Below are 24,228 nucleotides of genomic sequence, written 5' to 3'. Positions count from 1 at the left end.
GCAATCACAAATAGCTTCTAAACCATCTCCGGAAATGCTTATTGAAAATGACATATCATTGCAATTTTAAACTGGCTCAGTTGACATGTTTTCAAAAATGACAGTCAATCAATATCCATATTCTGTAAAATAATAATCATACATTTTTTTTTAATGCATTTATAACGTGCCTGCTTTCCAGCTTACAGCTGTTCAACGGAGCTAAACAAATCTAGGGTAGAGAAACTCCAGAGAAATGGAAGGTTTTTAAGTGAGTTCGGAAGGATGAGACGTTGTCGATGCAACAGAGTTTAAGGGGAATAGTTCCAAAGAACTGGGGCTGTAGGAATAATAGTAGGAATAATTCTTTTAGTTTTCTGTGAAAGGTTTTAATACGCCAAAATCTTTATCCTTAAACAAACTCTTAACAGAAAGTGAGTGACTCAATGTTATTTTATGCATATACAATTACATTCTTTTTTTATCACTGCAACCTGTAAATATACTGAGGGAAAAAAATAAAGGATGACATGAAAGCATGTGTTCCCTTATTGTTTTCCAGGTTTCTTCACAAGCTATGCAATACAAAGCTTGTGAAGAAACCTTTGAAAAAAATAAAGGAACACTTGTCCTTTCATGTGATCTCTTATTTGTTTCCCTCAGTATATTTCTTGGTCTCCATACCAGTGGTCACTAGCATGAACAAAGGTCCACATCCTGGACAAACATTATCCAAAACAAAAGTAAACAGACTTTGACAGACTTTTACTAGACTTGGGATTCAGACACATGCCTAAAGTTGCACGCTTTGTTGATTTTAATTGAATCTTACTTAACTCACTCAGCAGCATCTGTTCAATGTATCAAACATAACCTCATGAATTAAACCAACAGTCTTTTTTCCACTGCATTACACATGAATGTAAAATTAAGCAACATTTTGACGGTTAATTTCATTTCCATATGAAAATATTCCACACAATAATTTAATTTCCCAAAGAAAATACCGAAAGTCCAATTTACAATAAGATTACAAACTTTGGAAAAAATCAATGACATGACTTCCCACTTGGGACTGTAACAAGATTATATAAGTAATCAAATCATATGCGGTCGTTCTGTATCGATCATGCTGCTGATCGGACAACCTTCATCCACAATTGCTAGGACCAGCAACAGTTGATCGTGAGGAGCAATATGAACCAGTCCAGTAACATTTCCCTGAATGGTTCTCAATAAACATGGCAGCACTATCAAACATAAGATCATAATTCATCAGAAGAGATATCCAGGATCAATAACATGCTGGCTGTCCAGCTCAGAAGCCTTCAAAGAAGTCAGCTCTGTTCGAGTTCCCTCTGAGACAGTGCTATATCTCTAGCCCATTGTATCCTCCAGTACGTGTGTGTGCTGTATCCTGAATGGAACAGTGGGTGCTGCCTTTTATGTTATGATGCCATGCAAACAACCAGGTCATCGCTGACCATCAACCCATCTTCCAAGAAAATGTTCCTTGGGACAACTCCACTGGAAGTATGACCTTGACGCCAAGAAGTAATAACATGCAAACATAGAAGTACAACATACTACTCATAGTACTTGTTACCAGCATTAATGATGAAAGACAAGGACCCTTGTAGTATTGCTAATTCAAACATTAAACTAAGGGGGTCCTCTGATTAAAATTCTACAGTAAAAGAACTCGAGGACCCACAAAACAAAACCACCGAAACTGTGATATCCTGACAAATTTAGTCATCTTTGAGAAGAAGCTTGGTGACCTATGCCAACCTTGGTCCCTACTGTTATATCTGGTTCAAAGTAAATTTGGCTGCTTTGCAGTTTCATCATGCATGCGGCATCGTCATATTGTCATGTTAAACACAGAGGCTTCAAGAATACTACACAATAACTTAAATTACACATATGTTTTCTTTGTCTTAACATCAATCACCAGTATTCATCTGTATCATGGTAGTGTAATTAAAATGGGACCAGACAGTTTATCAACACATTATCAGCATCGATCCACTACAGTTGGGATAAGATGACAGGTTTCAACCCAATCAGTGAGTCTCACCACCCAATTGCCCTGTCCTTTCTTACAAGAATGGGATGCAATTGTAACCTAGAGCTGCACAAGGGAAATTATACCTAAGGGTGCACAGTTTTATTTCTCCCAGTTTTACATCTCACCACAGTTGGGTGCCGTGCATCATCGGCCACACAACCCAACAGCCTATACCCTGGATCATGAAATGGATGCCATAAATATGAGGAACACAAGTTTTTACAATGCAGTAAACCCGCACCAGTTGACAGCAATAGCCATATGACCCAAAAAATCCCAAACTCGATACTTGTATTGTTTTTGGAAGAGTGAATAAAACCAGATGTGCTGCATTAAATTGTCTGCCTATTCTCAAGTTGGACATTCTGCACATTCCTGCGAGAGATTTGTGCTGGGCTGCACTATGAAGGTGATCTAGGAGTCATGACCAAACCAAGTGTTACACCATACCTTCACAGCAAAAAACATATACCATATTTCCCCTATAAAGAACATGGGCCTTCAGTAACTTCTGTCTACTTTTTGCCCTGGACAATACCGGATGATTGCTCCAATTAGAGGCTAGGCCTTGATTCTTTCCCATCTGGGGTGACAAGGCAAGGCTTATTTGAGTAATCTAATATTTGTGATTTTTCAAGAAATGAGGTGCTATCATGAAACAAATGTAACAAGCTATTACACTGAAACTGAACAGGAATCCAAGTGAGATGACAGATTCAGACCTTGAACCTGTGGAAATTATAAACCATTACAGTACAGTGAGTGAGTGAGTTGAGTTTTACGCCGCACTTAGCAATATTCCAGCTACATGGCGGCATTACAGTACAGGCTAGGCAGAACAGAAAATAATCTGGCACAGGGACTAAAAGACAAACAATGCAACCTGCAAATTAAACAAAAAGGATTTTTTTTGTTACCTATGAAAACACATTTTAGAAATCATAGAAAATCATGTTCTTTTTCCATGAGGTTTCTTTTAATACTGTTCCTGTACAAAATAATAATAACTAGATTCATCATGACCTAAAACGATCCTAACCTAACCCATAGTGTAAAACAATCAGTACTATATTGGAGTTATTCCTGATGGTTGAGAATGCCAGTACTGCTTGACTTAGGTTACCGTGACTTTCTGAGTCCATCTGTCACAGATGTTGTTCATCAGACGTGGTATGCTCCAAACATCAGGTCCCTTACACAACATGGCAGCATCATGCACACAGCTAAGCATCTTACACTCCGACACAACAAGGGCTGATTGCACGTGTTATCTCTGGTAGCATCTGCCACAAACATCTATTCCACAGATAATCATATACATTCATATCCTTCATTATACACATACATTACACCGCATTTGGAAAACATTTCTCATAACCACCAACTTGGAGATGAATCATGTTTTGGGTTTTTTATATTTCATCTATTCATCATTCACATAAGAAAATCTTTATGAATCACAATTTATTATTCTGATACAATTATTTAATGAGCTTCAGTTGTCAAAATGAAACAAGACAGGCCCTGAGACATGATAGAACAGTCGTGATGCAAGAAAACATGGCAGGTCCATTACAAGAAGGGCCAGTGAGGTAGCCATGGGGTAAGGGATTTAGTCATCGCACTGAAGACCCTGGTTTGATTACCTTTTTGGGTACAAGCAAACCTGGGAAGCTGATTCGTGGTGTTTCCACCAGGATGACACGGGAACATTATATTTAAGTGGATAAATCTGTGGGGATTTAGGTTTAGAAACTATGCGACTAAATGGATCAAGTATATGAGCATGGGTAGATACTCAAAATGTCAATCTCTGTGTAGTCACAACTGTATATTATTTACAGTGAGTGAGTGAGTTATGTTTAACACCACTTTTAACAATGTTCCAGCAATATCACGGCAGGGACACCAGTAATGGGCTTCACACATTGCACCCATGTGGGTATTATTTACAGACTACTAGCTTGAATATTGATGTTACCAAACAAAATGCTTCATACACAAGAATAATCACCCAAAAATCTAGAAGTTGTAGAAAATGAAACTCACAATGAACTACTGTACACTTAATTTGGACTATGCGTCTAATTACCAGCTCTTTTTGTTCAGAATCTAACCTCTTATAACAAAAGAGCACATACATAAACACCCAGAACAAATATTTTTTCAACATTAACTGATAGGGGACTTTACCCTTGACCTGCATTTATTGACATAACCTTTCACAAAGTCCGGAATTAATATCTAAGTAGCCATGAAACACATTAACAGTACCCTCACAAATACTGACAAAATCACAGGGTGTAACAATCTATCTAAGGAGTATTTAACAATCGATTTCAAACTCCTCCTGTGTGTTACGTCAATCTGATATTACAAACATTTAAACTACTGAACAAACACCATCACTGCATTTATCATGCAGAGCAAGATAAGACGTAATTCTGTTATCACCAAATAGCACATTCTTACATAAAACTGTCTCACATCAAAGCTGGTTTAATCATACATTACAAATTCCGACAACTATTCCCCAAGAAAACAATTACTCTATCAGCCTTTGTTTTAGTTAATTATTAAAAGACATTTTGCAAAAACAAATTATCTAAGCTGATATGCACTTAAATATTTTATTAATGATAAAAAGCTACTTCAATCAATCTTATCCCGACAAGTCTATCTCTGGCGATCATCCATCATCAACAAGTGCAAGCAAGGACAGATACATTTATTATGCTGTTGTCAACCGAAAAAGAGGATTTTTCACCTAGAGTACTGATTACATAACACTAAATATCTTTAGATCTCATAAAGTATTAAAGATATGAACCGAACAACCTCTCTCTGATCTTGAACTAATTAACCGGGGTCAAATGAGAGCATGTTCCCTGTATCTTAACTTCTCCCTATAATTCATCATTAGTGTGTGATACTGACAGCAAGTTGGAGAGTCCAGACTGTGTGACCAATGTCCAGACAGCCAAATGACCCTTTTATTTCATCCCAGGAGGAACAAACAGAGTACTACAGGCTCTTAAGGTTGATAAGTACTGATAAAACTCATTAGTTATTTAAAAAGTCCCACTATACATTCAGTGCCACAAATTGGTCTCAACTTGTTGTACAGGGTCTGGGAAGTGATGATGGCTAATATTGCAGATAGGAGTTTGCATAATTAATGAGTTTATTTTTATGTCAGCAGTAGAAACCATCTGGACACCAGGTGTCTATTACAAAAACATTTCTTATTTCATCAGGCTGACCACAGCACCACTGAAAGTCAGAGAATAAACAGTCTTGAATACCTTCCAAAACTGATTCCATGAGGCATATAAGCAAAATAGTAATGAAAAATATATGAATGGATGATTGAACTTCAGATCTGACACCAGGTGTTTGTGGAAAGGGTAAGCACGTAGCGTGAGTGAGTTTAGTTTTATGCCGCACTCAGCAATATCCCAGCTATATGGCGGCGGTCTGTAAATAATCGAGTCTGGACCAGACAATCCAGTGATCAACAGCATGAGCATCGATCTGCGCAATTGGGAACCGATGACATGTGTAGCACATAGCACCCACCACACAAGTAAGTATTTGTCTTTTGCCTAACAACCAAACAAACAATGACCCTGCCATATGACAGCCACCTGTAAACAAGTCATTAGTATCTACCATAAGCAATGATCCACATCATAGGGCTACAATGTCATGCTGTCAACAAGCTTGGTCACACAATCCAGTAAAATGCCTGTGAATAAGGAAGTGTAAAACACATGGTACGTTTAATAAGTTCACATAATTTAAATCTATCTTTACACAATCAGCACAACAATCAGTTTGAAATAGGAATCTCAAAAGGAAGAACTGAAAAAAGCCTCACACAATATCCTAGAGATAGTGGTTCATGAATGTCACAAAATGGAATCATTTTTCTCAAAAAAAACTTCTTCGAATGTTACTTTATTTCTTCCTTGTCGAGACCGTTATCATCATCATTAATCATCATTACCATGTCAACAAATCCACAGTGCATGTAAAATTATTCTACAGGGACTGTAATCATGGTTTCTTCAAAATCTACAATTTCCAAATCCTTGTATAAAATGATGAATGGTAAATTGAGTTCATAACAGTTTGCAACACGGAAACGTTCACTGTCAAGAAAGGTGAGCCCCACTGAGATGGATGAATGATGACTTGCACGGAAGCACCCTGCATAATGATGATCCACGGAAATCTTAAGCAGCAAGTTGAGCCGACATTTGTATCAGGGTGCATGTCAATTTCTTAAGCCAAGTCAGTCAGACGCTCATAATTGGACATTTATGAGGCAGAAATTCCCAGTTATGCTAACTCCTGATGTGAGAGTTACATATGGACTTCCACTCCAAATTGAAGGCTGCGACAACCATACCACAATGGCAGTCTCTGTTCTCTCTGGGAAGGTGGGAAAATGGGCGGTTTCAAGAATAATAATTTTTGCTAAAAACATCTTTTTTTTTCAAAGCAACATATTTTCCTCCAAGGAAATGATCTGATGTTAAGACACTGTCAACAAATTAAGTAAGGGCCACTAGTTTATTCAACAGAACTAAAGTGTTTAAGAAAAGTCCTCTCAGAAACTCACAGAAAAAGCAATGTTAAAACCATGATGTCAAAATGAAAAGATTCAGCTGTCCCTTGGCTGTGTCCTATCTTGGATAATTTCATGACATAGTTAAATTTTGTAGCACTGCTGTTCTCAAATTTCTTCTCATCATGTACAACATAAGTACTTAATCTTTCACTGTTTCAATGATAACCAACCTACTAGAAATTTACTTGGGAAGATCCTCGAACACATGATTTATGCAAGGACAAAATGAAAACCTGTTCCTCACTGGAAGAGATAGATTTATGCCTTCCAGAATTGTTTATGTATACAGTTTTATCATTATTTTACACTGAGAATGTTATAAACAAGAAGCACACTACATATCTCCCACAGCTATGACTGTGATAATCTACAGTGCACATCCTCCGACACAGAGATCCACCTTGCCTGTTTCCTGTTGCCTTGATAAGCCCAACTCCCAAACAGGAAGAGGTGGTACAAGCTACTTCCCTGGCCACTGGTCACTGTAAAGTGCAGCTGCTGCTGCCAGATTGAATGATAACCTCAACTTACTGGTTCCAGCAGCATGCTTCACCTCATAAGACAGATAACATGACTTCCTTCTATGTCCATACTAAGAGTGTGTATATATGTTTATTGTTTAAAGCTACACCTAGCAATATACCACCTATATGATATAGACCTGTGAATATTCCTGGCATGACCACACAAGCCAGTGACTGATATTGAGAACACTGACCCATGCTGCAGTGTTCATGAATAGCGTCTGACCCTCTGACAAACCCGGCAGATTCGCCAACGGTCCGAAAGAAGTCTAAAACCGCCGGCCCCAGTGTCTGACTGTGTATTTCACAATGACTTTGACTGAAGTTGTTATATGTGACCTGTGACACTTGTTTGCTGTTTATAAATCTTATGTTGTTAATAATTTCAATGCCAATTATAAGAAATGTTCAATCTGAAATGTGTGTTTAATTTCATTCTATGGGTCCTGTGAATTTCCAATGGGTCAGACAGACATCTGAAACTTGCAGGACCCAATGTCCTGTTACTTTGAAACACCATTCGTGAACACTGTGCTGTTGGGATATGATGACCTGCCATGAACCAAGTCACGGAACCTGACCACCCATTCCATTAAGCCACCCCTCAGACCAAACATAGGTTGCTAGCGATCTGTATAACCCAGAAGGGTTGGTACTTTGTATAAAGAACACTGCATTAGTAACATCATTCTGCTTGTGTCCACAGTGGTAGAACCTAACTCATTTAACTTACTTCTCCTGGGGATGATGTTCGCAGAGCAGGATTCAGGATCCAAATGGGCCAAAAAAGAGCATGTTCTAAATGCTCTCAACTTGAAATATTTAGTTCCAGCAAGATTCATTTTCTGAAATTTATATCCATAAATGGAGTCCTGGGAGTTTCCTTTACAACTATATGCCCCTATAAACACTCTCATTTGTCTCGTATTAATTAGTGATGTTATTTGACCAGTGATATATTCGTCTGATTGCTTAGAATAGCTGTTTACACTTACATTTTTCTGGAAACTATTTTAACAATCAAGACAATAGCACAATTACTATTATACCAGTAATGACACACATGTATGACATTACGGAAGTATTCTAAAACTGAGTCAACAGAATCACCATTGTGACAATATAATCATTTGTTGAGGAAAAGAGCAACAGGAAAACTTCTCCATCGCAGGACACTGTATGACTGCTATGTTAATTAACTGCATAAATATATGTTTGTACATAGTGCATTGAAAATTCTCATGATAAACCCTTTTCATAAGCAATGCATGTGAATTCAGACCTCATAAACTGACACGTCAACAGTCTGTGTCAGTAAACACTTGAATCTACTTGACTGACCTTGTCACTTGACATCAGCTGCAGGAGATTTTAAGTTCATATATGGATTTCTATTTGCTAAAGTTGCTAGTTCCAAGAACAAGGGTAATTTAAGAATATCTTGGCTTTGGGCTTTGGGTTAGAGTTGACCTAAGACTTTCAAATGTAATGAGACACGAAAAGCATCACATGACACTAAATATGTCAATTACTCATCAGATCGACCTTAAAAACACAAGTCACCATTTCAACACGATCCTCGTTTCATTGATGGCCAACAATGAATGTGCAAAACTACGTTTGACCAAATAATCAGATTATGAAGATCATTAGTGCATCAGCCTGTGAATCAAAAACCAAAATGACGAGGTTTGCATCATGTTATGTGAACTTCTGAGAACACATTTAAATTTCAAAAATATTATTCAATATCCAGAAAACCTCACAATTCGTATCAAGTATGAAACAGTTTTGGAATGATTAAACATTTGGCAAATGCCTGTCAGTCCTCTCAATCAATCAAAAGTCTAGGTCAATTGTAGACTTTAGTATAATGAAAGAAGCTTGGAATGTACATTCAGTGGGCATGAAATGGGCAGTTGTATCGCCAGTTCAAGCTGCAAGTGGGTGTAAAGGGCCTTTTCGAGGTCCAAAATACCCTTCACATCAATAATCAATATGGGCAGGGTGATTGATGCATTTTGTTTCCTCTACAGTCTACTGTTCATTGGTGCTAACAGCTGACGCAGGTCATGTGACATGCCTTACATCGGCACAGCAGGGGGTGATAACCAATATATATGGTACATGTGATACAAGAGTCTATACAAGTTATTTAACCAAATGAATGCTTTTGGTAACCTGTTACAGATGTAGATCTGAGATATATTCACTCTCATTCTCTTGTCAGTACTTGTTTGAAACCCTGGTTCTTTAACAGGTCAAACAAACTTCTACACATCTACATAATAAATGAGGCAGGAATTTTGAAAGGGAGAGGTTGACATAACAACTGTAATTTTAAAGGCTGTCTTTTGATTCAGATTCCTTCAGCTATGAGCTTCAAAAGGACCCCATTAATTTCTCACAATGAATATTTTCAGGAGTTGAAACTTAAAAGAGAAAATGGCAATGGCATATTGAATGTGACATGACTTTCTTGAGTTACGATTAGAATCCTGATTTAAACAATTTTAGGTCTATTTGTCTCTTTTCAGCCAAGTTATCAATCCTATAACTCTATTGACTACACTAAGCTAATGGTACAATACCACCATTATCTGTTTCAGGAGTTATCAAGACAACAAAGGACTATCTGTGGAATGTTTCAAATACAAGCAAACTGATGCTTCTCAGTCAAGCTTCTTTAAGATCGCTCGCTGATTAAATTTTAGGAGTGTATTTACATTTCTAAGTGGATTAGAGCACTGACCAGTCTAAGTCCTTCAGCTGACCCATCAAACATTGTTCAAAGGGGAGCTTATCTTCTTATCCTTCTGGGTCACGCTGCTCGGATAATTGGTTTCATTTATAAACTGAAGGTCAAGGTGAAATAATCACATGACTGGCCACTGAATGGCAAAAAATGACCAGATACCTTAAACTCAAGGTTTATCCTCAAATAGAATGTTACACCCACCAAGATTGTTATGCTTGAATGGATGCAAGGTCAAAAGGTCACTTTGACCTCAAATTTGTGAGCCTGTATTGTTGTTAGATTATACACTTGGAAAAAGAGGAAATAGGTTAGCATTTCATACTCTGTCAAGGTTGGCTAGTTGTTATATTTACATAACTAAACACTTAACACTAGTCTCTGTGTGGCACCTGAGGCTATAGGTTGAATTTATTCATTTTGGCTAAACCAAGCTACTCTAAATTCACATTCTTAGTATTCCAAACTCAAAATACAACACTGTCATCAAAGCGGATATGCCTTTACCCACTGGTCTAAAGCCATAGGCTATAAAACTGCTGGGTCTACCTTGGAAAACTGTCACAATCATACATACTTAAGCCCCAAAGATCATAAAAGATTTCAATATCTTACTTCAAATATGTTGGATCTAATCTTGGTCTGTTAAATTAGCATTTCTTAATCTGAGAGCCCTAAGGTAAAACCTGTATAGTGCTCAGTCACATCTAAATATATAATCACAGTATAAGATAACACAATTACACCAACACCAAGAGCTACTGCACCCATCTTGTGTCTCTGAACCGTTTATAGTGGAGTTCCCTGCCCACTATTCCACCCCTATTGTTGTCTGCACACCCACCAGGTGTGGTCCATCAACCATGCCCTGCCCTCTCCCCTCCCCCTGACCCAAACACTCTTTATTCTTGACCTATTTCCCCATGTTATCAAGAGTTTCTGATTCAGACAATGGTCAATACCTTCCACCTTTATCCATTACTGGACTCAGACTTACTATTTCCATAGCAGCACCTTTCCTTATTCTGACCCATTTCCTGACATGTAAGTCAACTCCACAGACTTACAAATGGTCTCTGTTATCTTTTATAATGTAATAAACCTTTAGGCTGTTTTCTCAATTGCTGTTTCCAGGAATATGGCTAACAAGACTTGCCCATCATTACATGTATTATCTCTACTGGTTTCAGTTAAATTCTCCGCAGGACTATTAAATTCAATGGTAACTGTACAAAAACACAGTTCAACCATAACATAATGTCAGGTTTATACATGATGGAATATTTAGAATCTCTTACAAACATATTTAAAAATATCTTGATATCTGAAAAACTATGTTGTGAAGTACAAATGAGCTGAATCCATTTAGTCATGAATTAATTTCAGTCTACTTGTAGTACTGCTTCTACTCTACACAGGTTCCCATGTCAAACCACCAAAATAAAGGTTGGTCTGCTATGCCACCCAAATCAAACAATCCAGACCATTACCCTCTTACTATCTCCACCTTTAAGCCCTACTAAAGCAGGGGCAGCTCAACTTGAATAGGCCTAATTGCCAACTAACTGTAATGAAATAAATTGAACAAGTGCCAAGCAAATAACACAACTATTGGCGACCACCACCCATGTTTCGACCCCACCCACCCCGGGACCAAATTAATGTGAAGCTGAAATAGGATTCGGATCAAAGGATAGGCTAGAACAATGTACAGGTTTAAGTGCCTGGCTGTGCCGGAACATCGTATTCTTCTCTTCCACAACACTGTGTTCCGTGACGTTCCGTGTCTGACTACACCAGCTGTGAGTCTTCAGTAGGGAAGGGACCTGGCAGTTATTGACAGTTAATATTCAAATAAAGTCCCCTGTGTTAGAAAAAAAGATAAAAACATGATCAAGAATGCGAGATAAAAGACTTGCTAAGTGTCTGTTTGACATGCTGAATGGTACAGTCACCAGTCTAGAGTGTATAATGTATGTGTATGGTGATAGCATATACATCATTTAACGACGGGGAAAACATTTCCGTTTAAACCAAATGATTCGTTTCAGCATAGACTTTTCATGATTATGGAAAGGGTTTTCAGTTGGTCGCTTTTATTTTGAGGCAAGAACACTGTTGGTTTCATGTCTTTCAATCTTCTGTTCAGGAAAGAGTGAGTGAGTGAGTTTTGGTTTTATGATGCTTTTAGCAACATTGCAGCAATATCACAGCGGGGGACACCAGAAATGGGCTTCACATACTGTACCCATATGGTGAATCGAACCCGGATCTTTGGCGTTACAAGCCAACACTTTAACCACAAGGCTACCCCACCACCCCCTTTCAGGAAAGAAATCTTCTGCATCCAGACCAGCTAAATCCTTACTTGAAATATCACCCGAGTTCACTGATGGTCTGTATTGGTATTAATGAGTTCCTCTCACATTTACAAGTATCCAGGTTCAGAATTGTATAACATGATTCAAATGCTGTACTGACTCAGATTGACTTCATCAAATCTAATTTCATGCCAAGTTAAAGATTCCTGGCTTTTTCCATGATTAAGTCCTAAACCTTGCAATCCTCATCGTCATTTCCTCAAGCAGCTTTGCAATCATCCCAAAAAAATCAGCTGGTAATTAATTTGTTTCACTGAGCCAGACATGCCAACATTACACACTGGCTCTTTCCGAATCACTGAAAGAGCAACAGTCCAAAAGTTTCCATCCTAACTTCCCATCCTACTCAGGGAACAAAAATGTCTCGGAAAGTCCAAGCAGCTGAAGCAACAAATGAGGAATCGATAGCTTCACAAAGCATATATGGCGCTCCAGAGGCGTCCGCATGATGCAACAAGTGGGACGGTGAAATTTAATAATCTCACTTATCAAACATAATTCAAAACTACCATTTTTTCATCAATGTCAAGATGACCCATCCTCAAGGTCACAGGTCAAGCACGAGGTCGTAGGTCACTCATGTCATGAATATAAGATATTTATTCAGCTGAAAGTGGGATGTTTTGTCCCAAGACTCCTCTATTCAAATACAGAGCTAAGGGCTACACTATACTGCACTAATCAGAGTCCTCTTTATACGATAAACTGATAATGTTCAGAAGACTCCAAATAAGCTTCATTGCAGGGATGCTAGAACTTGACACCCGATTCCACTCCTACAGAGTTTCAGAGTAAGTGGCCACCATACCGGCAGACATGCATTTCACCTTTGTGGTGTTAGTACAAGCTCACGTTCCCCATCAACAACAGACATGGCTGGCAGATGATCATGTCCCACTGATTTCTTCAACTCACACAATATGAGACTGGATTTAATGGTTTTCAATATAAAAAGTTCAACATTTCACTTGATTTCTAAACATTCAATGTCTTTGATATACATAAACAATATTTAAGATAATCTATGTGATAGACATTATGTCAGTTTTACAGATCAAAAGATGGTACTTATAATGCTAATGGTGACTTACTGGTTAGACAATGTGTTGATCATGGCCCATACCCCAAAGCTTCACACTTGATCAATACCCACCATCAGAAGAGAATTGTTCCCCCAGTGACTAGTCACTGTAGTCAGTAAAGAAATTAATGAGTGAGTGAGTCTAGTTTTACGCCGCACTCAGCAATATTCCAGCTAAATTAAATTAACAGTACAGCAATTATTTTTCATTTTTCTGATCACTGAATCACCATCCTCTGTTCCAAGAAGATCCCTTCAAGATTACTGCTGAAAAACAAAATCCCTCATGTCCATTGTCCTACTAGCAGGTGCAATAACAATCTCCTCTAATATCAGTATCTGTAATTGTCACCACCATTCAAATGGAAGACAGGGAAAGAATTGACAACAATTTATTGCCCACAAGTCTCTGTCTTTGCAAATGCAGGATCAGTGAACAAATTTGGTACAAAGTCCTACAATTGTATGATAATCCTATAATGCCACTGCTGATGAACAGATACGGCTGATGGGCTATCTGCCCATCTTATGACCGCTGGGTTCAAACTCGAGCTGGTGGATGGTGAATATCTTCAAAGCTGTCCATATACTGTCCTAGTTGGCTGCTGAACCGCACTCATCCCATCGATGGAGTCTCCTCTCTAATACATCTCTTCTAACAGGCTATGAAAGTCAAATGGCCATTTAAAAGACTGCACCATTACACGAGACGATCATAAATCAATTGCTAGGAGCAAGTGGTTCTCAGATAAAAGGACAGTGACTTGTATGAGGCTTGAATCTGAATTCTTTGTGGAATATATCTTTTGGAAAAACCAGGATAACTATTAAACAATTTCCATGATTTACCATTTAATTTTCCCACATCAGATTGTATATTTTCTTTCCATTTTGGTTTCATTGTTGCATGAAATCTACTTCATGTGTTCATACTGAGCAATATTTTTCATACAATCATAAAGGAAAGCAAATATGTCCCATATATGAATGATGGAGAGAACAAGGTCGGCAGAAATACAACAGCTGTTGCTGTTAGTGGTGTTGATGCAATACTGGAGATACTGGCTTGTCTTTAGCCAGCAATTCTGGAAGGTAAGATAATGGCTAGTCTTTGTCCACTTCACAGGGAGGATGAGGTAATGGCCAGTCTATGTAGACTATACAAGGAGGAGGAGGTAATGGCCAGTCTGTGTCCACTACATAGGAAGTCTAAGGTAATGCCTAGTCTGCATCCACTGATAAAATGTTCCTAAGGGATTGCTACATACCATAAAGCAATAACTTTTAAAGAGAAATGGGTTTTTTGTTGGATCGTCATTCTGAAGCGAATATCCTAAAGGAAGAAAGATTGAATTCCATTTTGAAATTTCCAATGGGGCCAAGATCAGATGCATTAGCAAAATTTATATCTCCCAGATGTAACATTTAAAGGGTCACTCACTCATAAGAGGTGAAACACAAAAGCAGCATGATCTGAGCTCACGTAGGTCTACTGCATAATGTGAAAATAAATACTGGCAGACATAAAACTATGTAACCTGATCGATGCTGAACATGTAATGGAGTTAGCATTCAACAATGGTACTGGTTGTGTAACATCTGTCCAGCAGATCACTCAACATTCCTGTCGGTTCTCGTCATAACGGACATGAGATCTTCTCACCCCCATACTTAGTTGCCCATATCTTCACTTGGCAGAAACACTGCCTTCCTGAAAACTACTCCAAACAGGGCCTACACTGTTAACCGAATGTTCTTAAGACTGTAAACCTGCATGACTTCACCAAAAGGAATGTTGAAAATTTCCAAGTGTCATTATGAGGATTGACTTAAAATTTCGATTCATTTCCCTCAGAGCCGAAGGACGAAACATTTACAAGCATTTAAGAACCAACAAAAATATTATGTTCATTAGATTGTATAACGTTCGTATCACAATCACATAGAAGCCAGTGATTCAAAACAAACACACACAACTAAATCTCATTCGATTCCATGTTGACTTAAACCAACAAGTGTTTCTGAAGTTAAGCTCTTCCGTCAATGTTCTAACAATAGTACTGTTTTGATTGTTATTCAACGGGGACAATTAAACAAATATAGATAATCTGACACAGAGAGAACAATGAGCTCCGTGGTGATGTGTAGGTTAGTAGAGGTAGTTCATGGGGACATTCCTTGTGTGAGGAATATTCTGCGTTAGCTTCGACATAATCCATGTGCTTCTACACAACTAACACCTTTCATTAGGTTCCTGCCATATACAGCCACAGAAAATGAAGTGTCAGAAAGAGTTTTTTATGTCACTTTTAGACACATACTCTTCCAAAATCCTGGTATTAATTCACATACTACTACTGAGTAATAAGCATGGACTAACAACTAGTCTCTGAAATGAACATATTTTACAGAAAAAAAACAGTTCCTAAATTATAATCATGAAATATAATGAAAAGGAGCCCACACACTTTCTTCGAACTGTGGAAATCAGTACTTGCCACATGTTCCAGACTTGTATGGGCTGTCTAGGATATATTTGTTTCAGGGTCTGCATGACAGACTACATAAAGCACACATACATGCTATATATTATTATGACATTTGGGTAAAACCCTTTTTGATAATTGCTCATCATAATGAAGTATTCATAAGTCATCTTAAACTTGTACAGATTAAATTTATACAGATATTTAACCCTTTTAACCATTCAGCCTTGCATTTCTAAGTACCAATTTACACATAACCATGATATATCTTTCAAACATGGATCTAATTAAAGTGTCATTAATGTAAGTCACTTTGTTGACTTAATGACTCAATTAAACCTAACAAACTATGATCCTTGTAAATGAGTATGTTCCTTTTAAGGGTCATGTAAGTTGAGGCACACAGCCGATATACATGAAGCCCACATCTTTTGTACACTTTAACACACGCCTTGCCCTGACTGGCTGCCCTAAACAATAGCAACCTGTTCCCACAATATCATGCACCATGAAACACTCGCTCATTTCGTTCAGCCTTGATAATCAAATGCCATTCAGGATAAATGTTCGCCCTTTTTTCTTCTACTCTTATTGTGACTATGCATACAATTCAATTACTTGCACCAACTTCTTTAGTTCGCATGTGAGAGAGTTTATGTGGAGAGCAAAGCTGCTAGTGAAATGACCTCTTTGATTTGTTCCGATCAGATAAGGAGGAGAAAACAAGAAACAGGACATTATACCCTTTCTCATTAACGTATTTAAATGCCATTAGAGAGATTTCAACAGAAGTGTGATAACGCACGATAAAGGCCTTACTTTAGGACAAGAGTTCGGTTTGGTGGTTCTATGGCAGTGCACACAAATGGATCCACAATAACAGTCCAGAAACAAATATGTCATTTAAATCCTGCATCGCTTTTTAAAAATTATTTTCTGACACTAATATTGTTATATTGCATTAATGTAAGTAAGGAATCTCAAACCGATTTGGAAAAATGGAATCAAAGGAGATTGTGGTTATAATCAAGCATTAAAAGCAGGCATTGTCCTATGCCCAATGCTTTAAATCATTGATTTTAGGGAATCACGCTATTCAAATACCATAGGAACAAATATCAAGCATTTCAGGACCGGAGTTAATTTTGAACGCTGCACTAAGTTAAATAGCAACACAAACTGGGAGCTGACATGTGGATCTGTGGTTTCATTAGCTTAATGTCATTCTGATATCAACTATGTCTGGTGAAAATATTCCATACCAGAAGAAACTTTGGTAACTGTAACTTTGGGATGATGGATGATACAACTCTTTGTATTTACTCCAACATATGCATGTTTTGTTTGTTCCATTTAGCCAGCATCCTGATGAAGATGATTGCAAGGATGGAGATGAGTGGGACAAACTAAAGACATGTACGTTGGGATGGTGCCAAACGTCAGTGCATCATGGGTAAACTGTGCTACACATCTCAGGTAGTTCCTGCACACAGGCGAGGGAGATACGATCACTAATCCGGACTGGTTTCATGCACACGCAGTTCGTGAGTCAGAAACAGCTGCCATGCATGCACCTACGTCTCTGCCGCCAATCTTAGTCACATCGTTCTTTGCTCATAAAGACCAAAATAGCTCCCTCATCATCCACACGAAAATACTGCACACACGAAAATATTCTGAAGACAATCTAATGCAGATAACAGGCTTCGGTAACACAAAACCTATAAGCGTTTCTCGGAAGCTTGAACAGAATGATATGTTTCTCGAAAATTGCCATCTACCTCCCACTAAGGTTGCCCAGGATGAAACCTTTATTGTCTTTGAGCAAAATGAAATTCCAGTCATAAAAGACAACACCAAAATAAAACTGTCATTCTTCAAACGCAAGATAACATCATCAACTCTCATTAACATGACTAGGTACTTTGAAGAATGAAACAGCTCGATGCATTTTTCAAGTTCAAAAGTTTATCAAGATGTCAAAGATAAGCCAAACTGACACCTTATGATCTTCCTAGATCTGGAGTCAACGCCAGGAGCTAAATCCAGTTAGTCCACATTTCATTACAAGCTGTTGTTGAAGTCATGTAACATTCCAAGATTTGATTAAATAATAACAGGTCTTACAACTTTTGACTCAACTCAGACAAATGTTTAAATTGAACCCTAAACATCTTCTGATAATGATGTAATGCCATCTTGTTCTTGTAACCTTAGCTTACAACCTATCCATCCGCTAGCCAAAACAAATGTTTCAAGCCCAATTAAGATGAAAGGTTATCTGCAACACTAAGAGCCTAATAAGGCTTCATCTGATATCCCAGCACATCTGCCTGATGAAACAAGAGGTATTGGCGCTAGAACAATACAACAGTGTGACCTGACAATAACAAACTGAGGTAAAACCAACACATTGAGTCAAATGATTGATATAACAGCCCGCACACTCTTAGCATAATGGTCAGCAACATCAGCAATGGTCATCCACGAACTGCCCGCTAGGTATTTGGCAAATGCAGCCTCACCTATACACATTCCTCTGCCAAGAAGACCTGAGGAGGCAAGTCCCTCACATCAAAGAAAAACACACAAATGTAATTCCCCCATTCCTGGGCCGACTGCGGTAAGGTAAACTGGAAATGTCCATCAAATGGCCAGCAGGGGGTAGGAGATATGCAGGCATGTTCATTATGATCCAAAGGATGAGGTTTCATTACGGCCATCAAGACAGGATGGCATGGATATTCTCTGATCCTCCGGCAAATAACACCTCCTTCATTTCACCTTCATTTCCGTTTGGTACAGTCTCTGTCAGAAATCATTATGGCTTAAATTATGATCTGCTGTCAGAACCACTGGACAAGCTATGAACTTAGCCCAGAGTTTTCTAAAATCAATATTTTCAAACCAAATTATGTCTGGTTACTGTCAGAAATTACGAATGCTTTTGGAGTTTAAAGTTTAATCCTCTGACTTAAAATCTTTTGTGACAAGGTCAACTCTTTTGTATACCTTTCAGCACCAACAGCAATCACTTAAGTGTAACGTTAAGGAACATCCTAGCAGCTAGCAGAACTTAAGGGGTGTCATAGATTATCACTACACAGGCTAGAGCATATTGCAGATTAAGTTGCATGCCCCGTGAATCATGAATTAAATATCTAGGGGACTACAGTAATTAATGTATCTGAAAGTAACAGCTACACACAAGGCAAGTGACCTAGACATACAAATGTCCACCTGTTCTGAAGTAGTCCGTGTCAAAAGTCAAGAGGTACCATTCCCATATTTGTATACTTCTGTGGGATCTGCTTTCAACACTCCACTCCTGGAGACTTTACTACGATCAAATTACATCACACAAGTTAAGAGTCTGCTGCAAGTCTCACATATTTGCATTGTACAACCCAAATAGAACCATGGGTTATCTCAAGCTGAACACTTTTGCTGACATGCATCATGAACTCCAGATACAAGCTAGTACAAGAAACCTGTTGCCACAAATTTGTAATCGAGGCCTGCTGACACAAACTTATGTTACGTCTATTGAGGGTTTGTGTGTCCGAGTCTCAATAAATAACCTTAGATTTCAAACTTAACCTTGAATGTTAATGAACTTCAATACTGGTCATGAAAGAGAGATATTCGCATCCTAAAAAACTTTCATGCTAAATATCATGCAGCTAAAACATAATTTTGACAAAACCAGACACCTGTTCTGTTTACACCATAATTATCCCAACAGCAGGTCACTGTATGACACAATTCAGTATGGCAGGCTTTGTTACTTTCACTTGACAAATCTTCAGAACTTTCACCTCATGAATCAGGGTTTCACAATACCACACTTTAGACCCCTCTTGTAGCCAGGACAATGCACCCATTCACAAGGTTTGTAACTGCTGTCCTAAACAGCAAAGATGATGCTGACATTTATAAAAATGACAAAAAATTTACATTCACAGAAAGCTTCTGATCTAGTTGAAAGTATGTTTGTTTTCAAATCCGTAACTACAATGTAAAACAATACCTTCAACACTTCGTTTTTATGTGAGAATATATAATAGTAAAACTCAAAACCTGCCATGTTCAGTATCTGCATTTGTATGACCAATGAGAATGACAAGAGACCAAATTAAATCATAAGTAGTTAAAATATATAGTGCATTAAGCACTGGTCTGAAAACTGAGAAAATATCACAAAATACTAACATTCATTATTTTTAACAATGTGTGTATACAACCCTACAAGGATACATGGCTTTATATTTGTATCATGGCACAAAGTGATTTTGTTTACACCCATATACTTCACAAGAAACATATAGTATACGATTCTGCATGGCATAGTGTTCTAAATGAGGGGGTACTGGGGCTCCTCAGGCTTTCTCCTCTGGTATTTGAATCAAAGTCAATTCCTAACATTCGACATTTTGGTTATGACAAGGGACTTTTGACTTTGATGCTTAATTTTTTTAACACTGAATATCATCCTTTTGTTGAATTCAAGGCATTGTGTTTTGTCTGTGGGATCACATCCCAAATTTCAATGTGTGCAATGCCTTCTAAACGAAACTGCTTGTATACATGTCCAAGTACTGTGGATTAAAATGTCACAGCACTGATACACTCCTTTGAGGAATGTTGGCCACAAATACATCTGACATTTGGCTTCATCCTGGCTACAGCACATTCAGGCCAAATACATTCCCACTGAGCTGGAGACCTCTATGCCAGTGTTAGGCTCAGCTTGTTATTTCAAGAAACATGAATGCTTCTCAGGAAAACACTTATAATGTCCTCGCACACTAATGCTTTTCATTTGCAGTCAATGACTAATCATATATCCTTCAATCTAGGATTGACTTGCTGCTACTCAAATTACATTTTTATTTGAATAATTAGCATCGTATTTGAAATATATACTAGTGGAAATAAATGAAAAAATGTAATTTGTTTTTAATTCACATAATGTTTAAAACATACTAGACATAAGTAAAATGAAGAAAATAAGTATCATGGAAGGAAATTCACACTGCTAGCTAGCATGGCTAAAGAATTTAAATCAGAACTGACAAATAACTTTCAAGGAGACATTCATGCATGACATTTTTCATACATGAAAGCTGGGTTTTTAAAAAATATATTTTCCTGATTGTTTCTTTCTTGCACTAAATCTTTCAAATGTTGCTGTGACTTTAGCTGTCAGACTGCCACATCTCATAAGGCCTAAATGCTAAGATTAACAATGTATCCCCATCCCATGTTATAATGAGGCAATGAAATGTACACATCTAGAGACTTGTGTGTCCAATGTACATTTCAGGTGTTAATCCCCAGGGGCGTGTCACATGATCTCAACTGTCAGTTTCTACAAGAGAAGATAATGTATACCATCCTAACAATTATGTCACAGTCATAAAGTGCCTTTCATTGGAATGTGAAGAATGTCAATGTTTCAGTTGAAGATTTGACTCCTTCACCCTGCTATATCTTGCTTCGATAACCAGTGACAGATTGAGCCAATGCTGGACACCCCGATAACTAACAACAAGTGACATTTTGTGTGTTTGGGATTACTGGCTCAATCAATGTTTACAAAACCTTGGCTTCTAATATAAAGTGGTAACTGTAGCTTTTAGATAAGTATTAGCCTTGTGACGGATGGACCAAGAATAACATTTACAAGATATGCCCAATTAACAAAAATTAATATTTTTGAAGTGCAGCCATAAAACAAAATTCAGCAGCTGGATATCTAGAATCTCGTATGACATTAACTTGTCCAAATGATCCACAATGAGCTCATGTAAGATACGAAATTGGTGCAGAGAAAATAAAACATACATGAAACAAAATCATTATTCATGAGGACATTTAAACTGCATGTGCATTTGACATGCCTGACACTGAAATTATACGGGTAGAATGATTTGTTTCTAGTCAGTATCATAATGGAAAAATTGCAGTTCAATAGTTACAACAAATATGCGCAGCAGATAGCTGATGTTTATGGTTGATATAAACAGTACTAACCACAATAACACCTTTGTAACTAAAGAGCAATAAAACCAGGTCAACGGGTGAAATAATAAAGAAATCAATAAATGAGCAGGTAAACACACATGAATATGGGTCATCCTCGACTGTTGTATTCATCGCCAGTATTGACAATAATAGACATTCCAACAAGCTTAATTAACCTTCTTCTAATACTACTGGACAATGCATGACACAACACTAATTACAGTGGTGTTACAAATACGAATGGGCCACTGTCAACTGCAATTTGCAACCTGATCATACTTAAATGATCTATTACTTTTTATTTAATGGTCATTTCCTAGCCAATTAGCAAGCTGGAAATGACTCCTGTTTCACTTGGGAAATCAGGTGTTTTGGAGTTTTCTGCTTGATTGACCACACAGGCTCAGGTGTTGATTAACGAAGAGCTGGTGGCATTCATTTCATACTGTACACACATGTCAATCAACATGGCAGCTGCACCAATGCATGTAATATGTCTTTTAGTTGCAACACAGATATTATATTATATTATATTATATTATATTATATTATATTATATTATATTATATTATATTATATTATATTATATTATATTATATTATATTATATTATACAACTTTGATTAGTTCTACTGTAAACTTGATTTTGATCATTTCAGTTAATAAATGATTGTAACATTGCATCACGTGCAATAACAGAACAAAGTATTTCTTTGTTTACAAACTGAAACTACTGACACACACGAAATGTGTGAGAAATGCGTCCATATGACACATGTTGTAGAATAGCGACTACCGATGGGAAAGGAAGAGAAACAGGGTTATACGTGGGCTGAGAAACCTACCTAGCGCCTCAACGAGCTCTAGCATCAACCCTCCGATGTGCAGATCTCCTTTTACACGGAGCGTTTTCTCAACTTGCAAATCCGTCACGGTGATAGTGAGTTCCCATGATCCGTCCACTCTCCCCGCGTCTGCGATAAATGCCATTGTATCTAGCTACAATCCAATCTTGAAACACAAATAAATCTTGGGTTCTTGAAAGATTTTAAACTTTAGCGCGGGTTGAATACATGTCGCTGAACTCTCATGGTTGTAGATCTACCATCCGTCCGAACAAGAGCACAGGGTTCCACAAAGCCGCGCTAAAACGAGGCAATATTTGCGCTCGTGTAGTTCGTTGATGATTAACAAATCCAAATGAAATCACACAAGTGGTGTTTGCCAGAGACAATATCAGACGTGACACCAGTCGTCGAATTATGACAACAAACCGATAGGGCACAACACCTCCAGATTCGAGGTAGGCAGATAAGGCGAGCAACACGGGTTATTATCGGCCACAGTGCAAACTATCCCATCCAGCTTCCGCCGAACAGACGACAGTCTACTGTTTCGCTTCACTGCTAACTGAAATCCGTAAACTACAATTCCCCCCATCCACAGCGGTAATAGGTGTGTATTTACGTACTGTTGACACTTAGTACGATCTCTCGTCCTCGAAAAGTAGAACTCCGCTGACTCAATTCGACATGTCCCTATTAGGAAAGGCGTAATCTGCATTCAATGGCCAAGAGCGATTTGGAAGGTGCATTGTGATTGGCTGATATTAACGGCAACGCGCACCTTGTTTGACCCATAAACTTTGCACTAACTTTGGGTGTTAGTCACTAGACCTGGTGTACCTCAAGTTGTATATTGTGCTTTACAATCATACACGTGTGTTGAAGACTACAACTGATTTAGAGAAAAATCACTGAATATTCTAAGGGAAATCCCACGGCATTCCTGAGAAAAATATAGACCAATCACAGCGTGTGTTAAAAATAAAAAACGCCAACTCATTTTATCAACACAATGACGTCATTCCAAGGAATCCCTTCCCTATGAGGAGATTTCCCCGCTGTTTACCACGCGAATACTATCAGGCAGTGGCAATTTTCTTGCTATTTCGCAGTTGTCTCAGAAATATACTCGACTGGTAATACGAAGCCGACTGTATAAACACACCAGTTCGTTTTTAGCATTAGGTGCAATAAAAGCAGCTTCGTTTGCCCGGTGTTCCTATGGGAACTCTTCATGCAGAAACAAGTCACAAAATATATTTAACCGCATATGCATTAATAAGAACTGTTTATGCATTACTTTCAAACCTGAAAACAAGGGTTCGAACACGAGACCTTAGTGGGTTTTTTGACATCAACTATCATACTCGAACCGCTTGATTACCGTTATAATGCAAGTATGAAAGAACATATAAAAGCCGTTGTAGTATTTATGTAAATATAT

The 24,228-nt window shown here is 37.9% G+C and overlaps 1 protein-coding gene across 1 annotated transcript in view; it reads right to left on the bottom strand.

Moving 5' to 3' along the window:
• Positions 1-23,503, bottom strand: part of LOC124287440 (unc-112-related protein-like) — a 103,234-nt gene extending 79,731 nt beyond the window's left edge. Inside the window, exon 1 of the mRNA XM_046723991.1 lies at positions 22,785-23,503. Coding sequence (XP_046579947.1) covers positions 22,785-22,929 — 145 coding nt within the window. The 5' untranslated portion in view covers positions 22,930-23,503. The remainder of the gene's footprint in view (positions 1-22,784) is intronic.
• Between the last annotated feature and the right edge of the window lie 725 nt (positions 23,504-24,228).

The sequence above is a fragment of the Haliotis rubra genome, unplaced genomic scaffold (genome assembly GCF_003918875.1).
Source record: "Haliotis rubra isolate DU_JTF1 unplaced genomic scaffold, ASM391887v1 Scf40, whole genome shotgun sequence".
Taxonomy (NCBI): Eukaryota; Metazoa; Mollusca; class Gastropoda; order Lepetellida; family Haliotidae; genus Haliotis; species Haliotis rubra.
This window is presented reverse-complemented; position numbering and strand designations above follow the sequence as displayed.